Source organism: Salvelinus fontinalis, chromosome 42 (genome assembly GCF_029448725.1).
Source record: "Salvelinus fontinalis isolate EN_2023a chromosome 42, ASM2944872v1, whole genome shotgun sequence".
NCBI lineage: Eukaryota > Metazoa > Chordata > Actinopteri > Salmoniformes > Salmonidae > Salvelinus > Salvelinus fontinalis.
This window is the reverse complement of record NC_074706.1, coordinates 18220377-18243018: the sequence shown is the minus strand read 5'-3', so window position 1 is coordinate 18243018 and position 22642 is coordinate 18220377. Positions and strand designations below refer to the sequence as shown.

General features: G+C 41.3%; 2 protein-coding genes across 6 annotated transcripts; both read left to right on the top strand.

The window, feature by feature from the left end:
- Nucleotides 1–2560: 2560 nt before the first annotated feature.
- Nucleotides 2561–15233, top strand: LOC129841018 (membrane-spanning 4-domains subfamily A member 12-like). Of its 4 annotated transcripts, none has more exons than XM_055909121.1 (7): nucleotides 2561–2639; nucleotides 7486–7629; nucleotides 7969–8079; nucleotides 8324–8380; nucleotides 10561–10731; nucleotides 13808–13924; nucleotides 14793–15233. In XM_055909121.1, exons 2-7 carry the CDS (start codon nucleotides 7504–7506, stop codon nucleotides 14850–14852), a joined length of 642 nt encoding a protein of 213 aa, XP_055765096.1. In that variant the 5' UTR covers nucleotides 2561–2639; nucleotides 7486–7503; the 3' UTR covers nucleotides 14853–15233. The 4 variants fall into 4 exon arrangements, with proteins under 4 accessions (XP_055765096.1, XP_055765098.1, XP_055765097.1 ...); XM_055909123.1 differs by lacking the exon at nucleotides 2561–2639 and adding an exon at nucleotides 6521–6620; XM_055909122.1 differs by lacking the exon at nucleotides 2561–2639 and adding an exon at nucleotides 7069–7159.
- Nucleotides 15234–20477: 5244 nt separating this feature from the next.
- LOC129840919 (transmembrane protein 109-like) lies at nucleotides 20478–22606 on the top strand. Of its 2 annotated transcripts, none has more exons than XM_055908955.1 (3): nucleotides 20478–21046; nucleotides 21288–21378; nucleotides 22126–22606. In XM_055908955.1, exons 1-3 carry the CDS (start codon nucleotides 20846–20848, stop codon nucleotides 22482–22484), a joined length of 651 nt encoding a protein of 216 aa, XP_055764930.1. In that variant the 5' UTR covers nucleotides 20478–20845; the 3' UTR covers nucleotides 22485–22606. The 2 variants fall into 2 exon arrangements, with proteins under 2 accessions (XP_055764930.1, XP_055764929.1); XM_055908954.1 differs by having other exon boundaries at nucleotides 20491–21046; nucleotides 21276–21378.
- Nucleotides 22607–22642: the final 36 nt, after the last annotated feature.

The following is a 22642-nucleotide window of genomic DNA, read 5'->3' as shown; positions in this document are numbered from 1 at the left end:
ATACTTTTGGTCCCCTAAATGGGGGGGACTATGTACAAATAGTGCTGTAACTTCAAAACGGTTCACCCGATATGAATGAAAACACCCTTCAAATGAAAGCTTGACAGTCTCCAATTTAACGTCATCGTCACTGTGTCACTTCTAATCCAAAGTGCTGGAGTACAGAGACAAAACAACAAAAAATGTGTCAAAGTCCCAATACTTTTGGAGCTCAATGTATTGTCTAGTAAAAAAAAAAAAGTTAAATAAAATAAAGAAATAAATCCACAATTGACACATCAATCCCTTTGCTTCAATTTAAGCTATTATATAAATACTTGCAATAAAAATAATGCTTAATACAGTATATGGGGCATTGAACAGTCAGCCTTGTGCAGACTCTGCCACGAGGAAACAGAATCAATAGAATATATTTTCTGGTCCAGGAATGCTTGTTATGTCATAATATCAGGGTTCAGATGGACCTGCAAACTGTATTATTAGGGGATCTGAAAAAACATGCAGTCAATGGGAAATATCATTATACTCGAGTAAAGTATTTATTTTTAGGGCAATATCCGTAGAAATGTTAGAAATAGTTAGGTTCAGGACCCTCGTAAGACATCATAGTAAAATGGAGGGATGTATTGCAAAAGGAAATAGTATTATACTGGGAAAGATGCGTAAATCTGTGGATATCGGAGGGTTGAAGTTAAGATCAGAATGAGTGGTAGATTGGTCGCTGCGGGTGAAATATATGTATAATTTCTTAACTACAGGTACCGTAGATGTGAGCAAAATAGCTGTAAGTAGCAGTAAACATATTGTTGTCCATTAGTTTACTCCAATTAGGGATGGTATGGCAAGGGAAAAAGTACAGAGAAAAATAAAACATGGTTTCCATGTCTTTGATGCCATTCCATTCACTCTATTCCAGGCATTATTATGAGCTGTCCTCCCCTCAGCAGCCTCCTGTGACAGAAACAAAGATATGTATGACTTTATCAAATTAGGATCTTACCAGGAAGCCAATAATTAAAGGGAGCATGGGTTGTAGTTTGGGTAAGCCAACGTCCATGTAGTACAGAGGCACAGCCAACAGCACCTGGAATAGACCCAGGAGTATTGACACCACCTGGTGGAGAAAAGAGAGAACTGCATCTAAAGGAACTGGGGTGATTACAAAACTACGCTCTGTGGTCCGATTCTAGCCTTCTCCCAGTTCCATTCAGTCTTGATCATAAGAAATTACTAGTGCAAAATGTATGATGAGGACAATCGGTCCTTCTAGCCCTTGCTTTCACCAGTCGAATGCTTTTAAGTGAGGGGAAGTGAGCAAGTGCGTACTCCATGGAGCAAGTGATGTCTGATGCATGGTGACACGATAGATATACGAATTCCACTCTTAAGACAAATTGAATGGTACAACAAGGAGGGAGAGAGCAGTCTGGTAGATGTATTGACTATCTATATGTATGAGTGTTTAGTAATCATTCAATTGATGCCCATTACTCATTCAATTCTCTTACCGCTACAACCTCTGGGTCAAACTTGATGAAAAGGCGATGTAGTTTAGGAACATCTGTTCCTGACTCAGTGGGTGACATCATCCTGAATGAAAGAGTTTGGTCCAGGAGAGAGGAGAGGAAAGAGAAATGAGAGGAAGAGAAAGGAGAGGAGACATGCTTATCAGAATCAACCACAAAATGTAACCAATACAAACACAAAATGTAACCAATACAAACACAAAATGTAATCACAGGCACTGGAACGCAGACAAACAGTAGAATGCATGTTTGCAATTTTGGGTTCAAAGGTTTGACTGATGATTCACAGAGTTCTATGCTTTCCAGCATGATATATGAACTCTGCTTATGAAATGGATACTTCTGGATTTTGGCAATGAGTACCTTTGCCAGCGGTTCAAACTCATAAAAAAAGACACACCCTCATCCACCTACCCTCACCTTATGCCCTTGGGGGAAATCCCCGTCGCCATCTTGGAGGGTGGTCCAAACGATTAGCCAAGCAAGGGAAGTTTGCAACGTAAGCCCCTCAGCCCTAGCTTTTTAGTCGAGTTTGCGAGTGTACAATTATGTTCACTCCGGGGCCTAAACTCCCCATAATTCAATTCGCGACTATTGTACATCCGCTAAGAAAAGTCAGTGAAAACTTAAAAACAACATCAATGGAGAAGTCAACATACAAGTGTAAGTAAAAAACGAATGCAAATAAATTTGAAATTGTGCTACTAATGCACATGACGGCACAAACACGTCTCGTTATCTTGGTTATCTTTTGGAAATAAGAGAAATAAAACATTTTCCTTCTTCAGAAGTTCCAGCTAGCTAATTAATTTGCTAGCTATCATACAGTAGGCGCATATTAATAATGATATATTTAATATAAGTAAACATGCACTCATAATTGACTGTAGTGCATTTGAAGCGCCCCCAAGCTACCAGTGTCTGAAAACACAATCATTGCGGGATGAACACAGTGTTGCCAACTCCTCAGTAAGGAAAGTAGCTATTGGCTGTCCTAAAAGTCCCTAGAAGTCGCTAAATTACATCATCACCTAATTTGCATAATTGCATATGTGCATGTAATTGTGATGGACGCTGTAGGAGAGAGGAATAACGTCGTGGGAGAGACAAAAAGTGAGTAAAAAACACTAAATATGTTTAGAACTACAAATTAACTTTCTTCTGTCGATTCTTGTTTTTTTTTTATGTCACAATTCCAACCCTCCTCCTTTATCCGGGCTTGGGACTGGCAAAAGTGACCCAAAAGAGACACTCTGGCGGAGTTACTTATTTTTTTATTAAATGTTTTTATGACACAATCTACATTAACAATCTAAATGGACCAAATAGAGAGACAATAGAAAAAACTGTCAGTGGCAATGTGAGAAAATTATGGTAACTAGTCTGGCCCTAATTCAGGTTAATAGTTTTTTTCCCCCAGACCCCCCTCCACACACACACAGGCTGTGCTGGCTCACAGAAAGAGTGGGTCATTGTCATTTTGGTCAAGGCTCTCTATGGCAGGTTCAGCAACTGAGGGAGCTGACTTAAATGAGTAAGCAGCTGATGTGCCAAAAAGCTGCAAAACATTATCAGGCAGCTGGTGCTCATAGTAAGCCTCACCAGACAGCTTCAGTCCATATCGAATGTACAGGATGGAGTTAAGGGTCTGCAAGGGCATCCGATTTCTAAGTTTGCTTAATACCACACTCATCTGGCTGAATACTCTCTCGACTTCAGCATTCTTCAGAGTGTGGCGAGGACAACACAGACACAGCAGCCATGGCAAGTTCTTGAAACGGGTTGATATCAGCTGCATCCCTGAACTTCCAAATTTCACTCCAGAAGCCCAGTGTTTTTTTTTTTTAGCATTCCATTTACTAAGATGGATGGCACGCCATTGCTGGACAATCTTGTCTATCTCTGCAGGGGAGTAACCAAGGAGCTTGGCTATTTTTTTCTATTTCTCAAGGGCTCATATATCCTCAGGCGCAAGGTGGAGCTCAGCTGCCTTTGACTCAAAAAGGTAAGCACGGTACGGTTTGGGACTGATGTATCCATCTATTGGCCCTTTGAGTACATCAACATTTTCCAGTGGATTCAGTACCCTGCTGCTCACAGACTTGATCAGGCTAACCAAGCTGTCAAGTAGCTTAAGAGGATCTACTTGCTCTCCCTCAAAAGCCTTGATGGCCAACTGTACCTCACCCAGCACTGACTTCAAAAAAGTCAGAGACAATATGTTTTGAGGATCACTGTACATGGAGTATAAAACCTCAGCCATGTAGCAGTGTTCACTGGACTTGGTGACTGCGAAATGCAGCCTAAGCTTCTCCCACTGGTCCAAAATGTGTGAACCCGTGGGTTCAATGGAGAGCCAACGTGTGGCACACCTTGGTTATGTGTAAAGGTTTCTCCCCACTGTTGACGGTCTCATATACGGCCTTGTAGGCCTCCCTGCGCTTTGGAGACACTGAAAACCAGTTATAAGTCTCTCGTACCAATACTCCACACTACGGAGGATGGTGTCATTGGAAGCAGGACTTACAGCAAGCTGCAGAGAGTGGCACACACAGCGAATAAGAACAAGATATTTGAGGCCATACTCCTCCTTCAGAACTTTATGGACCCCATTGTTAATCCCCGTCATAACAGAGGCAATGTCAGTCCCTATCCCCAGGAGTTTCTCTTTTTAAGACAACACTTCTCGAGGAAAGCCACAACAGCACGGGCTATAGATTTAGCATCTCCTCCCTCCAACTCAACAAGCCCCAGAAATGTTGATACAATTGTCTGCTTGGTGCCACTAAAGTACCTTATCACAACCCCCAGGTACTTAGAAACACTTACATCCGTGGACTCATCGAGGAGGAGGCTGAAACGCTGGTCACCCACATCTGCGACCAACTTTTTCAGAAAGTATGGTGCTAGAACACCATTAATAATTTCTGTGCACTTTGTCCTGTGCATTTTGAATTGGGTAGCAGCGGTGGAGTCTGAGAAAGCAGCTCTACATGCTTCTCCAATGTGATCACATGCCAGCATGGAACAGTGTTCAGCGATAGCTAATGCCATGGTGACCTCAGCCTTTATTGCAGAGTCAATTTTTTAACCATAAATGGCAGCTTGTTTTGGGTGGAACTGTTATAAGGCTTTGCCTTTTGAGTATGTTTTTGAGTTGTCATGTGTTTTTTTACATCACTAAGTTTGACATAGAAATTAGCCTTACAATACAGGCAGTATGCCCGTGTATCCTCTCCAATACAAAGGCCTCAACCAGCCTTTGAATTCAGGGTTTGATTCCCACTCCTTTCTGTATTTTGGGTGTACAGTTTAGACTGAGACATAAATATCTAGCTAGATATTTAGCTTATGTCACAGAGGCACACACACAGTGGACAAGGTGAGTAAGTGACTGAGGCTGTGTGAGTCAAATGCAGTGATTTATTTTAAGACAAAGAACATTTTACATTTACATCCCACCCTGAATGTAAGCCAGGGCGGGATCAGCCAGCGGCGGCTTCCCGCATGCGCGATTCATTTGCAGTCTGGACGTGGAGGGGTGAACATCTCCTGCTCTGACTGCAGCTGGGAGGGACTGCTGCGCGAGGACTGGGCCGCATGTGAGTTTTTGGGAGGGGGGTGGGGCCCACGGCAGCACCCGCTGCTCGTTGAGAAGAGTAAGACAGAGTCTCCAAAAGTCTCCAATAACACCAGAAAAAGTCGCTAGATTTGTCGCTAGTTGATTTTTTAAAAATGTGTCGCTAGAGGGGTCTGAATACTCGCTAAATATAGCGACAAAGTCGCTAAGTTGCCAACACTGGATGAACAAGTGACACATTTCCAGCCAAGGGTGGTCCATTTAAAAATCATTCCTTCCTCGCTCTTTAAAAAAATAAAAAATAAATAACAAATTACACAAACAAAAGAGGAGTAGTCACATACAAACAAGCATACATACAAACTATTTACATTGCCAGGAATCCTAAACAAATCAATCATATTCATTAATAATACAGCCATTTTTATTTCCTTCCTCCCTCGCCCCTTGCCCTACAAGTGTATACTCGTCAGACGTCATGATACGTCATCGAAAGTGTCCACTTAATTTGAGGGTTTAGGGGATTGGGTATGTCTTTTAACTGTTTGGACCATATGTAACAGTATAACTTTAAACCGTCCCCTCGCCCCGACACGGGCGCGAACCAGGGACCCTCTGCACACATCAACAACGGTTGCCCACGAAGCACGGTCGTTACCCATCGCTCCACAAAGGCCGCGGCCCTTGCAGAGCAAGGGGCAACCCTACTTAAGTCTCAGAGCAAGTGACGTAACTGATTGAAATGCTACTAGCGCGTACCCGCTAACTAGCTAGCCATTTCACATCCGTTACACATACATGTATCTACTTCACCAGAGTGTTTGCCAAAATCCCGAAATATCCCTTTAAGCATGTGCATGTTTATGTTGAGCTGAAACTGCAAGAGGAGCTAGGTGCATTTGACCTAGCAATGATTTGGATTGTGGTAATTAATGAGTGGTGTGAATGACTGGAAGAGAGAGCGAGAGCCAGAGAGATTGAGACAGGGGGAGAGAGAAAAGAAGAGCTAGGGAAGGAGAGGAAGGAGAGAGGGAAGGAGGCCGGGAGGGGGAGTCCGAGAGAGAATGAAAACCACATGTCAGAGTAGGCCTAGTCCCCATTGGATATAGTGGAACGTTGCCTCTGGATGAAAAACAGATGTGCGCTTGGGGAGGGAAGGGGCGGGGAGGGAGATTGTATTACTATGAAATCAAGATATGGATGGGGGCATGGGAACATTTAATTTCCAGACCAGCGACACCAAACATTATTCTTGAGCGTAGAACGCTCTTCAAACACAGACCTCACTGCATGCACTCTGCGCTTAACTGGATTCGAAGTGGGGAAAGTTTTGCTTGTTCAGGCCAAGCAAACGAAATAAGAGCAGAGGGGAGAGGAAAGTAAACAAAACAGGGGAAATAGCAATGAACTACGGTACATTAACACGGTCCAGCCGACTGGTCTGAACTGTATTGACGCAACATGACGTTCATAGGGGGGGCTACATTTTATTAAACCTTTATTTAAAGACACAAGTAAGTTAAGAACAAATGTATAACGCCTATTTACCTTTCTTATTTCTCAATAATCTTGTTCTGTTGCCTACACATCAATAGGGCTAAACTGCCATATTCTGTCGATTACCCCTGAAGATCAGCGCAACTTCATCCACCATTTACGTAAATTCCTCAGCTATTTAAAAAAAGGACTTACCTTGATGAAAACATCCCTGTTGTGTGCGCACGGTCCCTTTTTTGTTGCTAAGTGACCGTGTAGGTCCAGGCTGTCACAAAAAAACGGTTGCTACGAATGTTTATATTGACTATTGTGTCACTGTCTCCCAAGACGAGGGGTGACAGTGGGCTAGGGGTGGAGGCTTCGCACCAGTGAAAGTAAACTAATCCTACTCAGGTTTCGTTCGTGCCAAGAACGGGCGGAGACACAAAAAGTTAAAGGAACGGTCTCGGACTGGCTATGTTGCGAAATCTATTTTTATTATTCGTGAATTAGGCGACAAGAAATTGTGTTTGTGGAATTAGGCAAACTAAAGTGATTTTGTAGCTGAAAGGAAAAGGTAAGATGTGTCGATTATCCTAATAGGCTTTTAGATTGTATAACGGTCCACCCTGAAGGTTTCACTATTGTTGTCTAGTTAATAATATTTTAAATAAAGGTAGGTTGTTTAGCTCGCTTTCTAACTATCCCATGTAATTTTACCATGGAATAGCAACTTAAATGCGCACTTGTATTGCCAAACTGATTTGTTTTAAACATGAACTAAAATCATAATTTTTTGAATGAGTGATTTTTTCATTAATGACAAATATTGGTCAAGTCGATCTCTTTAATAGCCTAACAATTGAACACATATTGCGTATTGTCATTTTCCTTGACCTCAAGTGACTCCAGAGCGGGACGATGGCTGTGTCGGTCTCAAGGGACCTGTCAGTGAGCGTGACGACGGACATCAACGCAGATAAACTGACCGACAGACGGCAGGCTCTGCGCGAGAGCATCCAGAAAGGCGAGCCGAAGGCATTGGGGGTGAGCGTCTGATGTCAAAGACTATGTTACTTTTTTATAGATGGAGATGCTACAACAGGGGGAGGTTATTATTGCATGTTGTGTTCAGCCCTGTGCATTTAGTGTCCAGTTTTTTTCTCTTCACATTATGTTTGAATCAAATATGTATTTGTACATGACTCATTATATTTACTGTCTCTACAAAGATGTCAGACTGTCAGACATTGGTTTGTGGTGAACGCCTGGAATCCGCAGGTCCCACAAAGTGGCAACCGGCCAGTGTGTGTGCATGCTTGCATCAGTCTCTGTGTGTATGATTGTGTATGTTCGTCTATCTATATATCTATCTGTGTGTGTCAGGTGTCCCAAGTAATGATTGGCGTGATGGTGATGTCCTACTCCATCCCCCTCCTCTCCACTGAGTTCACAGAGGTCGTGACCTTTGGGGTGCCCTGGTGGAGCGGCCTCTCGGTAACCTAGTAACCTTCACTCATACTCACTCCCTGTACTGAATGATTTTTGGATGATAGTGAATTACATTTTGGGGTGGTTACATAAGTTATTCTATCAAATTTGTTATTGTGATTACCAGGGTTTTTTAAAGTGTTGCCATCCAATTTCATTATTGTTTTATCAGATAACCCACTCATTCTTTAAACCATCGGTTATGACATTTGATTGACAATTGGGAGTTGTTTATATCTGCTGTGTCTAGTTCATAGCAGCAGGAGTCGTTGCCATAGTGATGGAGAAACAGAGCAGTATGAAATTGGTGAGTGTGAATACCACCACATGGCATGCTCGCGTACACACACTCACACTAGTGATGAGCCGGGTGACTCCTAACATGCAATCCCCACGGTTATATCTGCGGGGCGTCCAGGTTTAGGGCAATGATGTATATAAACTCTGGAATGCTGATGCTATTTATTGGCCAATGAGAGGCTTTGAAGCCACAGGTCGGCCATATTGGCCTTCTTAGAAAAGCAGTCCTCCATAGAGATAAATAGTAATGGCGTCTTTTTGTTGGCACTAACTCCGCCATGGTTCATTGGACAAAGCCTATGGGGGAAATTAATGGCATTTTTGTTGGGTTTTTGTTTAGAACCTCATAAGGATCGGAAACCTTTTTTCAACTGCCTGTAGCTCAGGACCTGAAGCAAGGATATGCATATTCTTGATACCATTTGAAAGGAAACACTTTGAAGTTTGTGGAAATGGGAAATTAATGTAGGAGAATTACATTACATCTGGTAAAATATAATAGAAATTTAAAAAACATGCGTCCCCCCCCCAAAAAAAACCCATCATTTTAGAAACGCAATTGAAAGGCCAGACAGTGATGTAGGATTCTAGGTGTAATTTAGATTTTGTCGACAAGATGGCAGCAGTGTGTGTGCAAAGTTTCAGACTGATCCAGTGAAGAATTATATCACTACACAATATTATTATTATATTATTATTATAATATATTATTATAAACAATATTTTGTATCAAGTCTGCCAGGAGTTTGACCAAATGTGCAGAATTGGTTAATTTATAAATGTTCAAGTACATTCAAACTTTATTTAACTAGGCAAGTCATATAAGAACAAATTCTTATTTTACAATGACCCCTAACCCGGACGACACTGGGCCAATTGTGCGCCGCCCTATGGGACTCCCAATCACTTCCGGGTGTGATACAGCCCGGAATCGAACCAAGGACTGTAATGACACCTCTAGCACTGAGATGCAATGCTTTAGACCGCTGCACCACACGGGAGCCTAACATCACCTTACACAACTATAGAGAGCATACAAAAAATGCTATGGTAATAAAAGTTAAGTTTATACACTCCCAGGAATGTCATACATGATGGATCATTAGCTTCCCTACAGAATGGCTGGACGGGGTGGGTGTGGAGCCAGAGACCGCAGGGGGGTCAAACTGTAGAACTCAACTTCCTACATTTGAATATGAAAATTGATTTTATCAAACAAAACTACGCTACATTTTATCTCTGGAACCCTCAGTAATCCAAATCAGAGCAAGATTACTGAATGTAAGTATATTATTTACCTTCAGAGGGGAATGTATCAAACCAGTTGCCATGACAAAAGCATTTTGTTGTTGTGCACTATCCTCAAACAATAGCATGGTATTTTTTCACTATAATAGCTACTGTAAAATGGAAACTGCAGTTAGATTAACAATAAGACATATTTATGTCCCGGAAAGTTGGCTGTTGTTTACAAAGTCATTCTAGTCACATTATCGCATGAGCAGCAACTGTCCCAGTTTAGGGACACCGATCCCATAGAGATTAACTCCTTCAGAATTAAGCATTTCTTCAATTAAATGATACACAAAATGTACATTTTGACTCAGGAACAGGAAGTAAAGAAATATGATTGATTCATTTCAGAATCTTGAGAGAATGTGAATGCACAGTTAGGGACCGTCTATAGAGCAGCGATCTATCAGTGTCATAAAAGCTGATAGTATTTCAACCCCAAAAGCTGACATCAAACATAAATATGAAATCTTATCAGAAACATGTTGGGTCATATTCACAGCTTTCAATTTCCTTACAACCGGTCAAACTGATTCTGGTGAGCAAGGGTTTATTTCGTTTACATATAAATGACAGAAGAGAAGCTGCATGTATCCAATTATAGACAAGTTGACTCACAAATAGCCTACCAAAATTATAAGCAGAAACATATCCAAATGAGGCACAAAAGCATTCCTGCACCCCCTGTCAAAAAAAAATTCCGCCATCTCTGACTCTAGCCTACAGCACATTTATTTATTTGTGGGTCGGGTGCGGGTCTCAGATTTTCACTATCACAGGTAAGTACACCCTACATTATAAAAATGTACATAATGATCAATGAGGTCTGGCCCCTGACTCCCACTTCTATCTCTTCCTCCCTCTTTCTCTTTTTCTCTCCCTCTGTCCCTCCAGCTGGGTGTGTGTATGGTGGTGACACTGGTGGCCATTTTGGTTTCTCTCCTGGCCATCATCTTCTACTTCATCGATCTCCTTAACAATCCAGAGACACCGTGTAACCACTCCCTGACCCCCGCAACGCACTACATACAGTTGTATGAATGTGACCACCAGCACTATGCCACTGTCAGTACCTCTTTCATCATTGGTCTGTGTGTGTGTGTTGCCACATTGTAGAATAATAGTGAAGACATCAACACTATGAAATGACACATATGGAATCATGTAGTAACCAAAAAAAGTGTTCAACAAATCTAAATATATTTGAGATTCTTCAAAGTAGCCACCCTTTGCCAGCTTTGCCCACTCTTAGCATTCTCTCAACCAACTTAATGAGGTAGTCACCTGGAATGCATTTCAATTAACAGGTGTTCTTTGTTAAAAGTACATTTATGGAATTTCTTTCCTTAACGCATTTGAGCCAATCAGTTGTGTTGTGACAAGGTAGGGTTGGTATACAGAAGATAGCCCTATTTGGTAAAAGACCAAGTACATGACAAGAACAGCTCAAATAAGCAAAGAGAAACGATAGTCCATCTTTAAGACATGAAGGTCAGTCAATCCGGAAAATTTCAAGAACTTTGAAAGTTACTTCAAGTGCAGTCGCAAAAACCATCAAACGCTATGATGAAACTGGCTCTCATGAGGACTGCCACAGGAAAGGAAGACCCAGAGTTACCTCTGCTGCAAAGGATAGGCTCATTAAAGTTAAATGCACCTCAGATTGCAGCCCAAATAAATGCATCACAGAGTTCAAGTAACAGACACATCTCAACATCAACCGTTCAGAGGAGACTGCGTGAATCAGGACTTCACTCTGTGAAAATGGTGCCGACAGAAAGGGCTGCCGTGCTTCTAGCTCTTAGGAAACTCTGCAGTATTATAATTGTTTTATGTATTATTTCTTACATTATTAGCCCAATGCTGTTCATTGACTAGGCGCGCAGACCACCCACCGCTTCAGAGTATATTACTCGCTAATGTTCAGTCTCTGGATAATAAAGTTGACAAGCTTAGGTCGAGGATTTCTTTCCAGAGAGACATCAGGGATGGTAACATAACCTGTTTCACAAAACATGGCTCTCTCGGGATAAACTGTCTGAGTACGTCCAGCCAGTTGGGTTCTCATTTCATCGCGCAGACAGGAATAAATATCTCTCTGGGAAGAAGAAGGGCGGGGGTATATGTTTCATGATTAATGACTCATGGTGGGATGCTGATAACATACAGGAAGTCCTTTTGTTCACCCGACCTAGAATACCTCACAATCAAATGCCGACCGTATTATCCCCCAAGAGAATTCTCTTCGGTTATAGTGACAGCCGTGTATATCTCCCCTCAAGCCGATACCACGATGGCCCTCAAAGAACTTCACTGGACTTTATGCAAACTGGAAACCACATATCCTGAGGCCGCATTTATTGTAGCTGGGGATTTTAACAAAGTAAATTTGAGGAAAGGCTGCCGAAGTTCTATCAACACATTGACTGTAGTACTCACGCTGCTAAAACACTTGACCACTGCTAACCGTGCTAAGGACTATTCAACGCTGGTCTGAACAATCGGAATCCACGCTTCAAGATTGTTTTGATCACGCGGACTGGGACATGTTCCCGGGTAGACTCCAATAATAACATTGACGATTATACTGATACGGTGACTGAGTTTATCAGGAAGTGTATAGGAGATGTTGTACCCACTGTGACTATTAAAATCTCCCCTAACCAGAAACCTGGATAGATGGTAGCATTCGCGCAAAACTGAAAGTACGAACCACCGCATTTAACCAAGGCAAGGTAACTGGGAATATGGCAGTATACAAACAGTGTAGTAATTCCCTCTTATAAGCGTGTTAACCCTCGCAAGACGGCATCCCTAGCCGCGTCCTCAGAGCATGTTTACGGACATTTTCAATCTCTCCCTATCCCAGTCTGCTGTACCCACATGCTTCAAGAATGGCCCCCATTGTTCCTGTACCCAAGAAAGCAAATGTCGTGTCTTTGGCTATGCCAGATTAATTGCTATGACATGCTATCCTATAAAATACTTTCTCCGTAATTAGTATCACCTGATTGAGCTAATCGGGTACATGTAATTAACTAGAGTCGGGCACCACAAAATAATATTTATTGAGCCGTTATCTTCCGAATAAACTCTTAAAGATTTAGCAATATTTTACATCAATAGCAGTCAACATCGTCATATTTCTTCAGTCTCATATTCTGAAAGTTGTAAATTCTTGGTTATCTGCAAGAATCCTGGCTAACAAGTTGAATCAGCAATACAAAATTGGGTTTAATTATTTATTTACTAAATACCTAACTAATCACACAATCCCACATACACAATTAAATCATAACTTGATTACAAATTGCCGTCATAAAGGAAAACGTCCCTAGCGGGCGGATCAGATATGACAGCTTGTTACACAAAGGAAAGGGGGCTGGGTTTTAGTGAAAGAGCGGGAGACTGGAACAGAGGCGAAGCTGTGCTATCGTAAATACAGTATCTTATGCATTCTAAATTACCGCCCATTTGGAAAAGGAAAATGCAATAAATATTTACTCTGAGCTGCGCTTCAGTAGGTTGGTGGTAGATGGAAGACCGTGTTGTCAAACCGAGTCCTCTGAGATGATCATGGACTTCAGGAAACAGCAGAGGAAGTACAAAATGTAACGAGTACTTTTGGGTGTCAGGGAAAATGTAAGGAGTAAAAAGTACATAATTTTCTTTAGGAATGTAGTGGAGTTAAAGTAATAGTTGTCAAAAATATAAATAGTAAAGTAAAGTACAGATACCCCCAAAAAACTACTTAAGTAGTACTTAAAAGTATTTTTACTTAAGTACTTTACACCACTGCATATGTGTTATTTCATAGTTTTGATGTCTTCACTATTATTCTACAATGGAGAAAATAGTAAAAATAAAGAAAAAGCCTTGAATGTGTAGGTGTGTCCAAACTTTTGACTGGTACTGTATGTTGTTACCCCAACACGTTTGTAATGCATCATGAGTATTACTCATGGAAAAATTATATTTAATCTGAAATGATAAATCTCTCATATTCAAGTGATCTGTTTCATCACAATGCAATATTACAATCTATGTGTGGATGTTTCTTCCAAATGACTTTGATACTTTGACTCGCAGATTAACTTTTGCTCCCCCCCCCCCCCCCCCCCCTCTCCTTTCATTACCTCAGGTGTTCAGTTATGGAATAAAGTCGTCCCTCCTTCTCTTCACCATCATCCAGATCACTATCTCCTCAACGCTCTCTTACATCATGTACATGGAGAGGAGGCGTTACGGACCATACTCAGTAAGACAGACAGGAAAATACATTGAAGAGGAATTTCAGTATTTCATTAAATTTACAGTTGTAGATTACAAGATTACCATGTACATTATATATATATATTATTTATTAGGATCCCCATTCAGCAGATACTCTTCCTGTGGTCCAAACAGGGTTAAAACAATTACATCACAGTAAAATACAACAGCCTACATCATAAATAAAACAAGAAATCATAAAATACATTATTACTCTTATTACAAATGTACAATATAAAATCCACAATACAACAACATGACAATGTGTATGTATGTGTGTAGAGTACATGTAGATTACAGAGTACAGTGTCTCCTGGCCCAGAGACTACTTTCCAGATTAGAACCATCTAACATCAAGTTGTAAGACGCTTCTCCTTTAATATTTTGTTTAGCACTGTAATATTCGTTATTATCTGGGGTATTATTGCTTAATTACCGTGATCATATTATTCATAGTGGGAATGGATATTTTCATTTGTTTACTTGGATGTATTTGCGGATATGTTTAGTCTAAATTATATTCATATATGTTTATTGTTTATAATCACAACATATGCTTGCCATATTTAAAACAAGAGCTCTGGCAATGAGGAATAATATTTCAAGACAGAATCCAAACAAAATGGAAGGGGATAAAAACAACACCCATATTTCTGGAGATTGTTTCCATACAAATAAAATATTTACAAGATTGTGTAAATACACAGAGGATGTCACGGGGCAGGCAATGGAGTAGTGCCGTGGAAATTACCACCAGGGACACCTGAAGTCAAAATAAAATGTTCCTTCACAGTAGTTCATCTATCTATTCTTCTCCTTTCCTCCTCCTCTTTCTCTCCTTCTCTCTCTTCCAGTCTCTCAATCAAGGTGTTCCCTCGACTCCCATATTGGTCACTGCTCCCGACTTCAACTGACCAATAACAACTGCAGAAGGACTTTAACTGACCAATCCCATCTACAGACAGATGTCCACCAATTCCCCTGTTATGATATTAATGATTTGTCCACAGCACAGATGGTTTGTTTAAGTTTCTACCATTGTGGCTTTATGTTATTTCTTTGAATGTGTAACATGAAGCTGTGGAATTGATATGGATGTGATTCCATAGTATTTAAAACATTTAAAAAATGTAACCTTCATTTAACTTACAAAATAAAATTCTTACTTACAATGACGGCCTACCTTAGTATGTAGTGTTTTACTACAATGCAGTGCTAAATAATGGTTTCATTTTCCCCAGATTCCTCATTTGTTTTGTATATTTTTACCGAAATAAAATCATTTATATCAAAAATACTGTTCTTCAAAATGTATTTGTGAAATTACCTCCATCTAGTCTCTGGATAGTCAGGACAAAGTGTTGTCTCTCTCTAGAACACAAATAAGCCTTGTCCGAGCCAGAACGGCCCATAAGGGCAGGAGCCCAACACCTGTTTCTGCAGCGTGAGACAGCTTGATGCACAAGTACACCCCATGGACAGGAATGATAGAACAACATGAAGGTTTAGACAGCAATGTCATCAAATGTCCTCTTAAGATTCTCCAGGAAGTGTTTCTGTAACCAGGTCATGTATCTGCTCTGGGAGCCAGATGGAACCTCCTGTGAATGGATGGAACTGAATGAAACCATATGAAACAGTTGACTTCATTTTGGTTGGCTCCAATGTACAGTACACTTCCTGGTATCTTTCGAATCTAAGCTTTTTCTCCCATTCTAGGCACTAGGCCAGCGAGAATCCACTCTCTCGTCTCCATCCATTTGAAACAAACACACATTGTAACTGGGCCATCCAGCTGCCGACCTCCTGACCACCCTCATCTCTTCCTGTTCTGTTCCCACAGTCTCTCCTCTCAGAGACATGGGATGTGGCCCAAATGGCACCCTATTCCCTATATAGTGCACTACTGGTCAAAAGTACTGCACTATATAGGGTATAGGGAGGGAGACAGGGTTACAGGGTAGTGGAGTGGCTGAGCCGGAACGGCAGCGTTCACTGCCTTGATGGAGTCTGACTGCAGATTATTCTAGAAATGAACTCATTGTTTTGTTCCTCTCTGGCTCCCTCTCCCATTCCATCGCATACTCTCGCTCCCACATGGACACCCACACACAATCCACCCCTCTCTTTTTCCATCCACCGTTCCTATCCTCCATTTTTCCTTTCTCGCTCTTGACATTTACTTATTCACTACATTACTACATTTTATTTTATTTATGAGGGACAAATTAAAAGCTCTTTATAAATAAATATGCACTACCGTTCAAAAGTTTGGGGTCACTTAGAAATGTCCTTGTTTTTGAAAGAGAAGCACATTTTTGTCCATTTAAAATAACATCAAATTGATCACAAATACAGTGAAAACATTGTTAATGTTGTAAAGGACTATTGTAGCTGGAAACGGCACTACCAGCATCCTGGAGTCGCCTCTTCACTGTTGATGTTGATACTGGGGTTTTGCTGGTACTATTTAATGAAGCTGCCAGTAGATGACTTGTGAGGCATCTGTTTCTCAAACTTGACACTCTAACATACTTGTCCTCTTGCTCAGTTGTGCACTGGGGCCTTCCACTCCTCTATTTTTTCCGGTTAGAGCCAGTTTGCGCTGTTCTGTGAAGGGAGTAGTACACAGCGTTGCACGAGATCTTCAGTTTCTTGGCAATTTCTCGCATGGAATAGTCTCCATTTCTCAGAACAAGAATAGACTGACATGTTTCAGAAGAAAGTCTTTGTTTCTGGCCATTTTGAGCCTGTAATCGAACCCACAAATGCTGATGCTCCAGATACTCAACTAGTCTAAAGAAGGCCAGTTTTATTGCTTCTTTAATCAGTATAATTGCAAAAGGGTTTTCTAATGATCAATTAGCCTTTTAAAACAATAAACTTGGATTAGCTATCACAACGTGCCATTGGAACACAGGAGTGATGGTTACTAATAATGGGCCTCTGAACACCTATGTAGATATTCCATTAAAAAAACAGCCGTTTCCAGCTACAATAGTCATTTACAACATTAACAATGTCTACACTGTATTTCTGATAAATGTTATGTTATTTTAATGGACAAAAAAATTGCTTCTCTTTCAAAAACAAGGACATTTCTAAGTGACCCCAAACTTCTGAACGGTAGTGTACATGATTTTTCTCTCACCTCCCTCTCTTTCCGTCTCTCTGTTGTCAGAAGGAAAGACGTTTTCATTTGTAATTTGAGTAATTTAGCTACATATCTACCTGTTCTTTCTGACACGGAATTTTCAGTACACGGAAGACTTCTGCCTAACGGCCACGAATATAGCATCTCCATGGTCGTCAACATCCCATTACTTTCAGCCACAGGGTGAACTTTTGTTTTCCTGCCTAAACAACCCAAGATCTTTACAAATAGTGAAATGAATCTACTGTACCTGGTTGAAGATCAAGTGTATGCACATTCAGATCAATATAGGGCTTTGCTACCACCCAGTGGACATGATCAATTGTAAGACAAGCAATAAACAAATCTGGCCATTCAACTCAGGCGCCGTCCAACGGTTGTGTTGGTTGGTTGGCATTGGCACCTTGATGAGCAAGCTAGTTTGCTACAGGAACAGTTAGGTGTTTAAAAAGTAACGTAATGACAACGAATTAAGTCCATACAATATATATTTGGTGATACTATAGAAAGGTAACGTTAGCAAGCTACTTTAATTAGTTCACCACTATATGTAGAGGGAAGATAGCTAAGTGCTGCAATTAGCTAGCTAGCTACTAGTAACGTTAGCAGAGTAGTTAGATAGCTCGGTAGCTTTGATATTTTACCCATTCTGCGTGTTTATCTATTGTAACACACACCACCTGTTCTTTGTCACAGCTATGGAGAGAACCCCAGCGAGGGATCTCTGAGCAAATGAAAAATTAAAACAAGCATTTCTTATTGGACAAGTTCAGGTAGTCTCTCCATATCCTCAAAGTTTCGGCCCATTTGCTTACATTTCGTGCCTAGTGAATACAGTCCTGATGTACTCAAAATGGGGTAGACAGAAGGAGAGATGTGAGGCATAAGAAGTCCTGTGGGCAGTATGGGGCCACCCTCTGGTAAGAACCAGGGTCATATTTACTCACTAGGCACTAAACTGTAGCAAATAGTCCGAAATGGTACTATCTGAACTTGTGCAATAAGAAACACTTGTTTACGTTTTCCCTTGCACAATGTTTTGAAACGTTTTTCTACAGTGCGACCCTGCTCATCTCAGGGTGGGGTAGGAGAGGTAAAAGAGATCTTAATTGAGACTTCACCAAAGCACTGTAGCAACTGGACCGTTATGACTCCTAAGTGTTCTTACTCTACAGTTAGGGTTTCAGCATCATCCTCAACGTACCACCACTAAATCTGACAATGGGAATGAATGTCATTTTTCCTAATTCACCTTCGAGTTCGATCTACTCCTCCCACTTACCTCAGCTCTCTTCTCATGTCCTCTCTCCTGCTCTTCTCTCTTTCCTCCCCTCCCACCCAGGAGATAGATATCTGGGGCCCGTGAAGGCAACATGTTGAGGATCATGCTGGCGTTCCAACCCGTCTTCACCAAGCAGCTCACCACCAAGCTGGCCTACCTGACCTGCAAGGCTCAAGCCCAGAGGAACAAGTAAAGGAAGAAGACCCTGATGTGTGTCCTAAATGGCACCCTATACCTTAGTGCACTACTTTTGACCAGGACCATAGGGAATAAAATAAACACTACTTTTCACCGGGGCCTGTGATAACACTTGAATAAATACACTTTGATTTCACGTATTTTGTTCATACAGTTATTTTAGTTATTTTGTGTGTGATATATAGGTCTACTGCTACTACATTTTTTAAAAGTTGTTGAACAAATAGACAACGGGAGATGAGAGTATGAAAATAAAGGTTGGTATAAAATAAAATACATTTGGGGCTGTCAACTGCCAAACTGTGTTGAACGTTGCAGATAGAAATGACATGAACAGAGCTAATGTGAATCCTTATTCTGCATGTCAGATGAGCATGTTTGTTCTGCATGGCCTATTTCAATCGGAACGTTCCAAAACGTTGCGACCTGCTGAACGTGCCAAACGAACGATAAGCTATTTCATGTCGACTTCTTGACGGTAGGTGGCGGGCGTACCCTACTTCCCTTTTTCTGCTCGGTTGGCAGGTTTTACGTTTCAGGAATTCCATCCAGTCTACGCGAACCCTCATTTAAATTGCAAATAGAAGGCTAGGGCAAGGTAACTCGATTTTAGCCTGATCGAAGAAAATAAACAGTGATGTGAAGAAGATAATGAAGGAATAATAATTATGGATCAATATGTTAGTAATCAGTTTTATTATTTGTCTCGCAGTGTCTACAAATGGTTCAAAGGTTCCGATGAATGGGAAGACAGGAGCAGGTGTATTTATTCCTGAGTTCGATGTTAATCTATGCAAGTCTAACAAATGATTTGTCTGTATATTCAACATACACGTGTGCGATAATTGTTGGATTGCAATGAATAGAGGGGTGGGTATAATTTGTGGAACAGGAATCTGTCACAAAAACTTTGTCAAGTACAAGGTTGCCAACAAACAACGCATACAAAGTAACATGATCAATTCAACTAGCTGACGAATAGGCATCAACTCACCACGTAGCTTGTTCTTGATATTTGTCCATAGGCTACCAGAGTGAGGACAGACATTTTCCGGAATAAACGTGGTGAGTGAAAAACTGAATTAAATAGCCCACTCCCTACCTGGTATCTCATTCTGCCGCTATACAACTTTGTATGCGTTGTTTGTTGACAACCTTGTCATTGACGAAGTTTTTGGAACAGATTCCTGTTGGAACGTTCCACAAATGATACCCACCCGATAGAGGAGGCGAAACCAAGAAGAGTAGTAATATGCTAGGACTCTGCATCAGTTTTGTGTAGTTTAAGATCTGGAAAGTCAGAACGTGAGGATTTATGGTTAGAAATAATGATGCAGTTTGTTGGGGTTACAAATACATGGTATTGCAATTTAGTTAAGTTGAATTCCGGCTCATACAGGAGTTTATGGAAATTATATAGTAGATATAATTGCAAAAAGAACAGTGGAAAGTACTATTGTGGATATACAGGTGCAGTTGGGTAGAGGAGAAATTAAAACATTGATTCGAAAAATTGGTTAGATTGCTGGCAGAGACAATGGGATGAAAGTAGTAAGGGCAGACATTTTTATAGTACAAGGAAATCTGTATGGGAGATAGTGTCATATAATGAGAACAGAAGGGAGGAGGTTATGTTGTGTAGGATGAGATTCGGGCATATGGGATTGAATTTATCTTTGAAATTGATGGGGGAAAATGGTACTGGAATGTGTAATGGCTATACAGTAGAGGAAACGGTTTAACATGTATTACCATTTAGTGAAATGTGTGTAGAAAGGGACAGGTTGTTTGACAGGGTCAGAGGTTGGACGGGCGTGGGTTGTATTTTGGGTGGGGGTGATGGGAGTAGTGAGGTTTGTACAGAGTTATTTTATTAGAAATCCAGGGTTAGTTAAGAGAATATAGTGATATGAGAGGTTGTCACACTCCAGTACAGTAGGTGGCGGTGTATGCAATTGTCAGTTTTAATAGCGATTCGCCAATAAAACTTATGATGATGAAGAAGAAAGGCAACGCAACTACTGTAGTACGTTTTGAGTTGGTCTGCCTACTTGCTATATCCTGGAAACTGCCGTTAGAAACAGATTTCCCCCCCCCTTGCTATATATATAAGACAGGCTACATTGTAGCCAATACGTTTCTGTCCGTAGAGTGGCCAGTTTAGATTGTTGTAGCATATGTTTTTGCAGTGAAACCATATTCAACTAAATTTAAGACCTTGGATGTTTTTTTAAAATTGTAATTGTTTGACTTTACATAAGGCGTCTGAAAAAATGAAAGTGTGTTTGGTCGTGTGTGTGCTGAGCACCGTGGTAGTTTCTTGTTCGGGAGAAAATAGTCGCTTCGAGAAGTCATTCAACTATTCCCCGGGAATGATGCAAGTCCTCCGGGAGACGCTCACGGATTTGTCCGAGGAGGCGCACGGTTACCTGGTTCACATTGTCGGGGCAAGGTCCGTTGAAACTGCACAGAAGGTGAGGAACAACGAATAGCCTGCTCGAAGTTAAATTTAACAGTAGTTCGAATCATAAATTCGTAGTCTAATGATGTCAGTTCTTTTGTCGAATTATGTAGGTTCAAGTACCAACAAGTCGGCCATATACGGGGATCCTTATGCACGCTTGTTTTAGTTCCGTATTTAGTGACCCATGTGTTTGCCTCAAACAGAAGCCTCTATCAACTCTCTCTCGACCCTCTTATCAGTGTTTCTTTCAGGCAGTCAAGTATCTAGCTGAGGCAGCGGCCAGTGGAGCGAATGTGGTTATGAAGTACCTCGCCCAGTTCCTGATGGCAGCAGGAGTTGATGGTAAACAGCTGCTCTAGGATCATTCATTATAATATTAAAGGCAAAACTGATGTTAGATCAGCACTCCTATTCCCACTTTAGGAATACAGGCCCAGGAAGCTATTGCAATACTCTAGTCAGTCACCAACACTGTTCCCAGAGAGCTAAAGCATGTCATGTGCCGCCTTTTGTTTCAGCCCAGCACTAACACACCTAATCAATGTCTTGATGAGCAGTTGACTAGTTGGATCGGGTGTGTTAGAGCGGGGCTAGAGCAAAAACCTGCACAACCTGTGGCTCCCCAGGACCAGGGTTGATAACCAGTGCACTATTCAATAATGGAACAGACAGTTGTCAATACAAAAATAATAATTTTAAATAAATAATTATATTGATTGATCCCACATCATGCAACATCAACACATAACCCATCTACAGTACAATGGTACACTCACATTGTCCTTTACTGTAATTGTTCTCTGTAGACACACAACACAAAACCGGATGAAAGTCTGACCTGCCAAGGGAGCCCTTTACCCACTGACAGACATGCCCTGGATTAGGTGTGTGCGCCAGACGGGAAAACCTTTTTCTCCACATTGCCAACAGTAACCTACTAGGCTTTGTGACTATAACTACCGGTACAATAATTACATAGCAACATACTAAGACCACAAGTCTTGGAATGGAGACAAGGGAGCATTTTAAGATTGGTAGGCCAGAAAATGCACTAATATCATGTTGTGGATCTTTCTTTCTCTCCTCCAGTTGAAATGCCTGTTAACAGTATCACCCCAGATGCTGTGGTCTATATCGGTCAGTGGCTTCTGCTGGCTCTCATTGGCTACTGGCTGCTGTCCCTGGCCTTCCGATTGGTGGCGTCCACTCTGAGGCGGGTCCTGTGGCTACTGAAGCTGGGTGTGGTTTTAGGACTGTTTTGCCTGATCCTAAGTGACCGCAGTGCTGAAACAGAGACTACGGCGCTGCGATTGGCCGGCCTGGTGAGCGTCTGCGTCCTATTGGGTATCGGGCATTCTGGCACCGGGGGCGACAAAACCTACCTGGAGGATCAAGTGAGGGTGCTAGAGAGACGAGTGAGAGAAATGGAGAGGAGGAAAGAGAAGTGAGGGGTGGATGGATGGGAACTGAAAGGCCTTGTTTTGTACATTCATCTAGGTCTAGGATTGTAACAAGGACGTAGTACATAAAGTTGTTAAAAAAATAAATTGGCATCGTTTTGCATAATGAAGCACTTTGCCTTTTTCATAATGATCTCTTAGTTAAT